This window comes from Salvelinus alpinus, chromosome 35 (assembly GCF_045679555.1).
Source record: "Salvelinus alpinus chromosome 35, SLU_Salpinus.1, whole genome shotgun sequence".
NCBI classification, from domain to species: domain Eukaryota; kingdom Metazoa; phylum Chordata; class Actinopteri; order Salmoniformes; family Salmonidae; genus Salvelinus; species Salvelinus alpinus.
The window spans coordinates 14,041,752-14,053,793 of NC_092120.1; the positions used below are offsets into that span (position 1 = coordinate 14,041,752).

Here is a 12,042-nt window from a genome sequence, read left to right on the forward strand (position 1 = left end):
TTTCAGTCTTCTGTGATGTATATAAAGTGTAATATTGGGATGCAAACTCAAAGTAGATTTGTTTAAGACTACCAAGAAACACTCTTGTGACCCTGATTTAACCCATTGCAGTAAAAGGATAAGCCTTCCCCAAACCATAGCCCTAACCTTAACTATTAATGCCCAAACTGTTAACCTTTGAGTTGCTTCTGTTTTAACCCTTTAACCATGTGGAATAAACCCTGTAACCACACATAATGAAAGCATCATGAATTTCGAAGGGAAACTATGACATCTTGTTGGTGTGGCTACTGACTGTGGTCAACGTAAATGGTGTGTACAGTTTTACAGTAGGTGCTATGAGCAAACCTGACTGCCATGCATGGTTTTTGTATGGACTGGATAGCTACCATTGCTATGTCCAGCCCATCCATCACTATCAGGTGTATGGCTAGATTCCAGTTATGTCTTTGCTGTTATGGCTGCTTCAAGGTCTGTGGCTATTATGCTAATTTCAGTTAGTGTGGAAGCATGGAAAGCAAATGGTAGGCCTATGTGTTGGGTGTTTAACCCAAGTTAACTAGGTACGCATGCCACACTAGACTGGCATAGGTGGGGGGTGGGGTCAGGAGGGTGGTGTGGTTGGGTACTTCACTGGACTGGCATTGGGTGGGTGGTTGGTTAGGTGGGTGGTTGTGTGGGTGGGTTGGTGGGTTGATTGGGCAACAGGGCGGAGACTGACCTGTGCAGCTGAATTTTCAGCGTGACCACATGGTACACGTCCTGCAGCATGTCTGCCACGGTGGCGTCCGGCGCGTCCGTCACGTAGGACAGTGGGACCGGGTTCCACTTGCCCACCTGAATGAGACCTGCAATGGAAAGAGAAACACAAACAAACGGTAAATGTTATGTTTCTCACATTTAGACACATACAGATAAACATTTATAATAATTTACTGATTCTATATTTTTCCAGCAAGGTCACATTAAGGTTGACATCTCTTTTCCCAGTAAGCCCCCCCCCCTCCCACCACCAATAAATGGCATGAAAACATCCGAGCCTACAGTATGCCCTACTACAGAGAATGTGGGGTATTTTGGTCAACTATGTTGCTGTATGATAGACCCGCCTGTAATAAAGGGCAAAGGCACCTGGAAATAGCCCAGGTCTGTGTGTTCCAGTTGCAGTCAGCTGCAACGGGTCCCACCTTCACTCCCACTGAGTGTTCTAGCTAGAGGTTTACAGAGCAGAGGCCCTGAGAACTCCTGAGAGGCATGTAGTTACATCCTCTGTCTGGGATCAATGTCAGCCTACGTTACTGAGCCTTCAGATCAGCTGGGAAACTATCGGAGGCCTGGACAGCTAAGGCAGTTGTGTGTGTGTGTGTGGGGAGAGTGGGGGCAGTGTGTGTGTGTGTGTGTGTGTGTGTGTGTGTGTGTGTGTGTGTGTGTGTGTGTGTGTGTGTGTGTGTGTGTGTGTGTGTGTGTGTGTGTGTGTGTGTGTGTGTGTGTGTGGATGGATGGATGGATGGATGGATGGATGGATGGATGGATGGATGGATGGATGGATGGATGGAAGGGGGGCAGCGTGTGTGGGGTAAGCTGTGGGAGAAGCCAAATCATAGCAGGGCCAGTTCTATAGTTCGTGGAGCGGGCATGTGCATGTGTGGGTGTGTGTGCGTGCATGCCTGAGTTTGTACATGTGTGTATACAGTTGAAGTCAGAAGTTTATATACACCTTAGCCAAATACATTTATGTTCAGTTTTTCACAATTCCTGACATTTAATCCGAGTAAAAATGCCCTGTCTTAGGTCAGTTATGATCAACACTATATTTTAAGAATGTGAAATGTCAGAATAATAGTAGAGAGAATGATTTATTTCAGCACATTCCCAGTGGGTCAGAAGTTTACATACACTCAATTAGTATTTGGTAGCGTTGCCTATAAATTGTTTAACTTAGGTCAAACGTTTCGGGTAGCCTTCCACAAGCTTCCCACAATAATTTGGGTGAATTTTGGCCCATACCTCCTGACAGAGTTGGTGTAACCGAGTCAGGTTTGTAGGCCTCCTTGCTTGCACACGCTCTTTCAGTTCTGCCCACAAATGTTCTATAGGATTGAGGTCAGGGCTTTGTGATGGCCACTCCAATACCTTGACTTTGTTGTCCTTAAGCCATTTTGCCACAACTTTGGAAGTATGCTTGGGGTCATTGTCCATTTGGAAGACCTATTTGCGAACAAGCTTTAACTTCCTGAATGATGTCTTGTGATGTTGCTTCAATATATGCACATAATTTTCCTCCCTCATGATGCCATCTATTTTGTGAAGTGCACCAGTCCCTCCTGCAGCAAAGCACCCCCACAACATGATGCTGAAACCCCCGTGCTTCACGGTTGGGATGGTGTTCTTCGGCTTGCAAGTGTCCTCCTTTTTCCTCCAAACATAACGATGGTCATTATGGCGGTTATGGAACAGTGGCTTCTTCCTTGCTGAGCGGCCTTTCAGGTTATGTCGATATAGGACTTGTTTTACTGTGGATATAGATACTTTTGTACCTGTTTTCTCCAGCATCTTCACAAGGTCCTTTGCTGTTGTTCTGGGATTGATTTGCACTTTTCGCACCAAAGGACGTTCATCTCTAGGAGACAGAACGCGTCTCTTCCTTAGCTGTATGACGGCTGCGTGGTCCCATGGTGTTTATACTTGGGTACTATTGTTTATACAGATGAACGTGGTACCTTCAGGCGTTTTTCTGAGGTCTTGGCTGATTTCTTTAGATTTTCCCATGATGTCAAGCAAAGAGGCACTGAGTTTGAAGGTAGGCCTTAAAATACATCCACAGGTACACCTCCAATTGACTCAAAATATGTCAATTAGCCTATCAGAAGCTTCTAAAGCCATGACATCATTTTCTGGAATTTTCTAAGCTGTGTAAAGGCACAGTCAACGTAGTGTATGTAAACTTCTGACGCACTGGAATTGTGATACAGTGAATTATAAGTGAAATAATCTGTCTGTAAATAATTGCTGGGAAAATTACTTGTGTCATGCACAAACTAGATGTCCTAACCGACTTGCCAAAACTATAGTTTGTTAACAAGAAATTTGTGGAGTGATTGAAAAACAAGTTTTTATGACTCCAACCTAAGTGTATGTAAACTTCCGACTTCAACTGTATGTGTATGTGTGTATGTGTGTGTATCTGCGTGTGTGTGTATGTGTGTGTGAGCGGGTCATCAATAGATTGGGGGCTTGTGCCAGTCCTACCTTTCGCTTGTGCCGCCGAGCTGTGCGAGTAGCCCAGTGACAGAAGGGCCATCTCGATGAGTTGGTTGAACAGCATGTCTTTCCTGACGAGCACAAACTCGGCGTGCTCCTCCTTGCTGTCAAACTCGATGGGGCTCTCGTAATGCTCCACCACGCAGAACACAGGGAGCATGTTGCCTGGAGAGACACAGAGCAACACAGCGGGGGCTCAGACATGACAAATGGTGACCTTCAATGGGGGGATTAATATTACATTTAGACACAGCTGATACAGTCAGACTACCTCTATTCATGAATGAATGAATGTCAGTGCCATTCGTATTATCAGTGACAGCATTATGATAAATATTGCATAGTTTTTTATTAGAATTTCCATATTAGCATTGTTCACATTGATAGAACTAGTAGTGGTAGTAGATGTGGGGGTACTGTGATTTTAGTTATTCAATCATGATCAGTGACATCATGATTAGAGTAATGATTTCAATGTCCTTAGTCATTATTAATGATATCATTATTCGATTTGAACTAAAGTCTAAATAAATTGAATGTTGTTCAGATGAATCTTGGCCTATCTCAGCTTTTAACCACTTTTTGACTGAGATCTGTTGATTCATTGTCAAGGAGCTCAGATCACATTAGACTGCTTCTGCCTCTGCTGTCAACCCCATATCACCTTCCCATGATGCACCGCTCCAAATCCCAACACTCCAGTGCGCCCTGAGGTTTACTAGTCTGTGTAAACACTGCACTGATATTAGGTAGAAAACGAGGAATCCTTGTCCAAAGACGTTGCACTGTGCAAATTTCAAATTATACCATTTGGGTTAAAAACGTCTTTTGATGTTTCGGTGACTTAAGTTTCGGAGCATCATAACTTTTCTGGTTAAAATGTTCCTCTATAGCCTTCAGTGGTGATGATATGCAGCACATTATTCATGGAGTTTGAGCAGTTGCAATGAACCATATTTCTAATGTCCGGCATCCTGAAGATGCAAACATCTCTGACAAACAATCAATAAACGGGGTAATCACCAGCAGGTGCCAGGGAATGTGCTGAAACGCTGCTTCTCTCCCTGATTTTAATAGATAGAGATCTAACAATAAAGACTGCTGTGTAGGTTCATTTCAGGATCAATACAGCCTTTGTTTTCATGGAGCGGAGAAAAGCCCATGGTAAATATTATTCAGCTCAAACAATGCCCACTGTGGCCATGCGAAACTTCAGCAACAGACGCTTCTATAAATTTCACAATTTCCTCTCGAAAAAGGCTAATAAATATGCTGGAACATTCTGAAAAACGCGAGGACAGAGTGATGTAGGGCCTGAGGATGATGATTGGGGAGTAAAATTTAACTTTCTCAGCTGGTGTTTTGCAACAAATGAGACAGGAACCAACTAAGTAACAGCGCATCAAGACACTCAACGCAACATTCTATGGTTCCAAAGTCCCCACAAACACCACCGAACAAACAGACGAGACATAACGGCCAACCGCTAATAAACTCATGAAAATCTGCAGGTCTGAATGCTCGTATCTAGCCCCAAAAATTCATAAAATAATAACATTATTCATGTAATGACCAGGCCAGTAGTTACTGTATATAAAAAAGCTATATGTCATCATCTCAAAATAAATGCCCCTTAAGTGGGGGACCTACATTCTCTATAATAAACAACAACAGGAGAGAAACAGTGATGCAGTGCTATGCAGAATAACACAGTAATAATTCTCAAACGGCTTCGGTATAAACAATGGGTCTTCGTAGATAGGCCTAAGTGTGGGTGTGTGCACTAAGATGACTAAGGGAAATTTAAATCGGTTTGCACAGGAAGATGGAAACAAAACCATGACAACATGACACTTGTGAACCATGAAGACATTATAATTGTAAACACAGACAGTACACACACACACACACACTTACGACATTCCACCTCTCTCCCATCTTGCCAAACACACACAGGCCATAATTTGGGCCTACTTGTACTGAGGGTCCTTTTGAAGTGTCTGAGGGATTATATTTTGCTATCTCACACACCTACACACATAAACACACACCACCCTGACCAGTGTCACTCACCCCTCTTGTGGCAGTTCTTGAGGAGGTGTCCCGAGGGTTTGTAGGGTACCCCGGCCAGCTTGGCCCCCGTGCTGCCCAGGCGGGCCCTGCCCAGGGGGCTGCCGTTCTGTTCCAGCCGGGCCAGCTTGGCTGGGGGGGCCTTGGAGTCGCGGTCACCCATGCTGTTGACCAGGTCACAGTTCTCCTTCCCCAGGCACGCCTCGCTGAGATGGTCCATCATTCTCAGCACCTCTGCTCACTATCACCTGGGAGGAGATAAGACAGGGACAGTCTGGGTGTTAACTAGCTGGCAGGACATTAGGGGGTTTCATGGACATGTAAGGCCTTCACACAGTAAGCACATCATATTCAAATGCATGATATGAAGTATGCCAAATTATCTTTTTAGGGTTGATTGTTTGGACATTGAAAAGGTTAGAAAAAAGAGAGTGATAACTTGTCAACATGAACATCTATCTATGGGAAAAAGCACATAACAATAACATAACAGTTACAACAATAACTGCCAATTTTGTGCTTTCATTACTTGGCACTCACAATGTTTCGTGCCATCGTAATGTTCCCATTTTTCAGAGCATGTATTATGTATGTCTGTCCCACTACGGATTCCCATATGGTGGGCAAACAAGCCCATTTTTGTGCAAACACATTAATTTGCAGAAAGATTCCACTCCGATGATTACTGCAGTTCACAGCACAAGCCCACAAGCCTTGCAACAGTGAAGTGAAGGCTGAGAGAGTAGAGCTAAACATATTCAGCCTGAGTCACTTTCAGCACTCCCCCCACAAAAAAAATTACCAGACAGGCTTTGTGGGAAAAAAGCATAAAAAGGCAAGGGACCTGAAGAACATTGTTATGACAGAGTGGTATCACATGTGCCTAAACAGGACATGATATGAGGAAAACAAATTGTGTGGGAGGTCTCTTTAAATTGCTCTTTAAATTTAAGAGAAGACTACAAAATGTGAGGTAAAACTAAATGAAAGCAGTACCATTAGAAAGAATGCTGACTTTTTATACCTTTGAGCCTATCAGAAATTAAAAGTGCAATCAGAAAAAAAGAATGGACAGAGGACAAGGTGAAGTCTGACATGCCGGAAACACCTGATTATTGAAAACACATTTTTAATTTGATACAGCAACCTTTTGGTTACTGGCCCAACACTCTAACCACTAGGCTACCTGCCGCCCACATACACAGCCACTGACTGCAGGAAGCACACAATCAACACCTTGACAGTCTCTCCACAACTGAATGACAGGGTTAAACACCTAATACACACCATTTGCTTAGCAACATTTTAATAAGTATCTGTTATGGTGTTTCATAAAATAAAATAAAAATGAAGGCTACATTCAGTTGGGTTATTATACAGTGTTTACATTGTGCAATACAAAGTTTTTTATTTTTTTATTTAAACAAAAATTGAACAGGTCAAAATAATGTACCCCCACCTTCCCACCAGCACAGACATGATCATGAACTATCTCATTCATGATATGCAATGAAGCAACTAATTGTTTAAATAGGGGCAACAGAATCCAGACCCGGATATGGTGGTAGTCCAGGGCAGGATTTCTGAATGACCTTTAAAAAAGACAAGCAAGAGTGCAAAACACAAGTTAAGTTACATTTAGGGCAAACCAACCTGAAACTCAGCACTTCAAAACTCGAAAGCATATATTGAAGTCTTGGTGAACGATGCCTTCTTCAAGTTTTGTCAAGGGAAAGAAAACTTCAATGTCTGATGCTTTCTAGGTTTAAATGATAGGTCCTCTACAGAAATGTGTTCTTCTTTTGAGAGATGAAAGGTTGATATACAAAAGAGCAACCCAAATCTATATAAAAGAAGACGTCGAGACAGACTGGGATACGATAACATTGGTAAGGAATTAAGTCTGTACAGTATAGCCTAAATAAATCGAATTATTTGCTCACTGGAAAAATAGTAATTCTTACGTCTTATTAGAAGTAGCGGAGGAAAATAACACCTGATACAATAAACTGGATAACTGTCTCGAGCATAGTCCATCCGTTACAAGTGCAACGAGTTAACACAACGTATCCACCACGATTATCAGTCAGTCGTGAATAGAACATCGGATAGTGATAAGCGGTGCTGAAATCTGTTATTTCTACCAGTCGCGAACAATCCTGATGTATAAACGCATACAAAAATATCGTGTATTCAATAAATTCGGCTTCTCTAGATTTTTTTTTATCGACAATGATCTGCTATCTCATGTAGAGACGATGGCGCAACGATATGCACACCCATGTTAAAAAGTGCGATTTACTTTCCAATGTCGATTTAAGGCTTGCTATGGATGCATAACAGCTGCTTGCGATATTTGTTCTTTCTGTTGGTTTGATTTGCGTCCGGACGGGAGCTCTTCTTTCTTTCTCGCTTTCCCCTTCTGTGTCCCCATTAAATTATGAGTTGTATTGACTCATCACTCCCCTTGCTGGTGCTGCCTGTGCTTTCCCTTTCTCCTCCTCATTTCAAAAGAAAATACCCCTAAAACAAGACGATTTAACCTGCATATCGAGTGTTGAAGGGAGCCACTCGCGACAGCTGATGTCCTGGCGGAGTGTAGAACCTAAAATAAAGTAAAAAGTGCAAAGAAAACAGAGGATGGTGCGATTTCCGGCTGTGCGCGCAGGAATTTTTAATCAGCTTGATTGGAGTGAGGCGGTTCTGCATTTATTACTGAATAACACACACACACATGCACATACACAGAGGCGCGCATAGGCTATACATATTCGAGATGCTATGCGAATGGACATTATATAGGCTACAGGAGGAACATGTGGAAATGGTTCAAATAGGCCGATATAAACCGCACATCACTGAAATGCTATCTGAGAGAGCACAATAGAATAACTCCCATGCCATTTTGGCTATTGATCTACGTCAGTCCTGAGTAGCCTACTCGACCCGTAAGATATTCTTATTGTGCATACAAATAAATAAACAAACAAACAAAATTGGTATCCCGAATTATAATAGGCTGTTTGTTTATTACATGGTTACTATTATTTTCCTGAACTTTTCCCATAATAAGATGAATAATAGCCTACAATAATAATTTCAAAATCCGATATTAGGATTATTGAAGAGAGATGAAATCTGTTAGGTGTGAACACAAGCCTGTTAACTGTGTTTGCATATCACTTAGAGGTGCCTCATGGCTGAATATGTCTTATTGCTACAGCACACATCATAGAAGTAGAGGGTGGTGAGCAAAAGCTGTTCTGGTGCCTTTCTAAATAGTTTATGTACACAGTGCATTCATTGCACACATGCTACGAGCAGCCCTACACACGGGTGACAACGCAATAGAGAGCATAGCCAATCCTCTACTACTAAAAAGATTGGATTACGGTACTGACTTTCCCTGACCACAAATATGACACTGTCCTAACCTCGCACAGGAGAGAGGGGAGACTGGGAGAGAGTCAGTGCGACCTTCCCAAGACCCTAGAGGCACACCTCAAGGACATCACTGTCAAGGCAGGTGCCTTACAACTTCTGTTGAACAAAGTATTGTCTATAACGGAAAGCAATGTTGCTGTCTATTCCTATATACATCACAACACAATTATTCTTGCTCAAATGGCAATGTGCACAGCACAGCGATGCTATAAAACATACGTCTGTACAAACAACGTAGAGATAACATCAATTGTCACACAGAATCAAAGAATGTAAATCCTTACAGTTATCCTGCATACCCTGAGATAAAACACTATTCTACATGAAAAGATTGTCAGCAGGGGACAATAAACAAAAACAAATGTGGGTGCAAATACTTTCAGAGACAGACCAAGATATTAGGTACAGTATATCAGGCATGTTGTCAACACAACATGAAAACAAGGCAGTCAGGATTCAGAAAAAAAGCTAAAAAGGAAACCAACCAAAACAGGACGCATTAATACCTTGCAAACCATAAACACAAACTCTATATATGCAGTGATTGCCTACCTCTTTGGTCAAACACAGAGGAAATGTTGCATATAGAAACAAAATGTTGTATATATATTGTAGTATTTAGTCATAAACCATGGTAAGGCCTATAGCTCCCAGAAATGTTAAGTCAAATCATAAATCTCCTCCCACACAAAAAAACCCTGTTGTTTTGTCAATAACACACATAGAGGCGAGCAGAAAGAAATATGTGAGGGGAAAAGATTTGTCATAAAAAGTCCAACTCTTCAAAAGAGGGTTTCTCTTAAATTCCTGAGAGATGATTCCTAGAGATGAGACATCTTGAGCTCAGGGAAACTCTTAGTTCATACCTGTTTACGGAGTTTTAAGCCAAGAAGGTGTTACTTTATGGTGTTCAAGCTTTGTAAGGATTGACCCAGCAGTTGACCTCTTTATCGCATACAAATGTGAGTGTTTGATGTTTTTTGATAGAAAGAGCACCCGAGTCACTGTATTCCCAATGAATGTATTGCTGAAAAACGTTTGAGCCGGAAGTAAACAGAGCAAGGTAAGAGTCAGCGGTATCAAGTTGAGGTAGAACACTGTCTTGAGTCAACAACAACACCTAGCTCAATGTCAGTCACTTTCAAAGCAGTGAGTCTGTGCTGCCGGTAAGTGATGCTGTCCCGTGTCTGTGGCCTGTCACAGGAAACCCATACTGTATGCTCCAATGTTAAAACCTTACCTTCTAAGGTTCAAACTAGTCAGGTGTATTTCACAATTCAATAAACTTAGTAGCCTATCTATAAAATGTTGGGTTGTACAGAGATGTAAAAACTGGCTAAACTGCAAAATTCATACTGCATTCATCAACAGAGTACTGCCGTATTCATTTGTGTTAATCAAGTAAGGTGCATGATAATAAAGATGAAAAGGACAAAGCGATATTCTGGGGCTATTACTATGTTATTACAGTGTTACTACTGGTGATGTAGTAAAATGTACAAGAACAACTATCAATCTTTTTGGGTCAAATCCGTTGCTCATTTCACATGATATCACCTGTAATAGCAGGGTCAAAGTTTTATTTAACACATTGGGAAAATTCCAAGCTAAATACATAAAATCTTTGTTATCAAAATAGTTTTGAGAGACAACACATGCCGCGTTCTGTACATTCGGTTGGGTGTACGTTTTCATATCTGTCAGAGTGGACATGGACATAGAAATAACAGCGAATGCGAGCTATAGTCGGGCAAATTGTTATCTGCCGTGACGCAAGCAGCCACTGTCATTTCCACTGTGATTGTGGGAGACCATCAGAGAGCATTGATAACCCTGCCAGCCAGGTTCTGACAATGCCAACAGGTGCTACCACTGCCAGCGACGTTGGCACAAACATGGCTGTGAAAACCCTCTGACATCCAGAAGGGCACAGATTTGCACTGACTACACCACTGAATCAACAGTACTGATTATCAATTAACATATAGGTTTTTGTATCAGAGAGAATAAAATATTTTTCACACTGAAAGGCCTCTATCAATACCAGCTGATTACAAACACACTATTGTGATATATTTACCAGGGCCAAGGCATATGTGTTATTACATGTTTGTAAGAGATGGGTGATGTTATAGCTGAGCTCCTTATTATGAAGCAGTGGTTTGACATGCACATCTTCAATAAAATAAACGATGTCAATATAATGAATGTCTTTAAAGATGAATCTCTGTTAAATAGTGTAATACTTGAGCCATATGATTTAGTTACAATATTTTACAACACCTACTCATGATCCCTTCTATTGTGCTATCAGCTTTGCCATCTTTTGCACCACCATATTATATAACTTTACAGTTATTATTGCCATATTGTAGCCCCTTCTTTGACCCTCACTATACCATCACATAAAACGATCATGAAGTCCCTTGTTAAATAATGGAGAGAAAATAAGTACAAGGTCAGTTTTAACAACCAGTTTATAATCTACTCTTTAACATGTTAAGATCCTGCAAAAGAAAGTGGCATGAGCGAACGCTGCAATGTTGGCTTAGCGTCTAGGACGACGTGGTTTCTTTGTTGTCCCAGATGCCGAACACGTCATCACACACAGTATGTAGGTGTTGTGATGTCTTCATGCTCACCACTTTAATGGGCATTAATACGATTATTTGGATTATCTAATACAAATGAGTCTGTCTGCGTCTTAGCAGTGTGTGAATACTAACAGCATGGGGTAATGCTGTCAGTGCAGACCTCAGTTTGCTGTGTAGGATCTGGGATATATGAAAGCACACAAAAAAAAGAAGGCACTAATAAGCCAATGAGGAATTCAATAATCGGTGTATTATTAATATTGGTGTGAATGTGTCAAAACATTATTATAGTACATGCACAAATTCCCTCTCCACTAATGAGATATTGTTTATACAGTAGTAGGTATTTGCAAGAGTGTGTTTGCATTGAGAGTGTGTAGACAGCAAGCCAATTACCAAAGTCACATGAAAACTTGAGGAGGATAGTGTCCGGTGCAAATTGTTTTAGTTGAAGGGACATTTCCAGCAGTACTGCATGGTGTGCCACATATACAAATGAACTATTACTAAAAAGTAATGATTGAGTAACTGAGAGATCCTTTGAGTACTCAGTCGTTAAGCAGTGAACCTGAATATGCAAGATATTCCATATCAGCAATGGATAGTGTTCTTTAAACTGAACGAGTTGTAGGCTCTATATTAGGCCCTCATAGTCAGTATGCTTTTGTATTAA

General features: G+C 41.4%; 1 protein-coding gene across 13 annotated transcripts in view; it reads right to left on the reverse strand.

Annotated features, from left to right (window-relative positions):
* The window catches only part of LOC139564211 (DNA-binding protein SATB1-like), a 53,130-nt gene that overhangs the window by 34,901 nt on the left and 6,187 nt on the right, over window positions 1–12,042 (reverse strand). For 11 of the 13 annotated variants that reach the window (XM_071383527.1, XM_071383524.1, XM_071383520.1 and 8 more), the window contains exons 2-4: window positions 5,335–5,579; window positions 3,250–3,426; window positions 722–848 (exon numbers count right to left, since the gene is read on the reverse strand). In XM_071383527.1, the coding sequence (XP_071239628.1) occupies window positions 722–848; window positions 3,250–3,426; window positions 5,335–5,554 (524 nt within the window). In that variant the 5' untranslated portion in view covers window positions 5,555–5,579. Of the gene's footprint in view, window positions 1–721; window positions 849–3,249; window positions 3,427–5,334; window positions 5,580–6,984; window positions 8,022–12,042 lie in introns of those variants that run through there. The other 2 variants (XM_071383530.1, XM_071383518.1) reach the window with 2 other exon arrangements.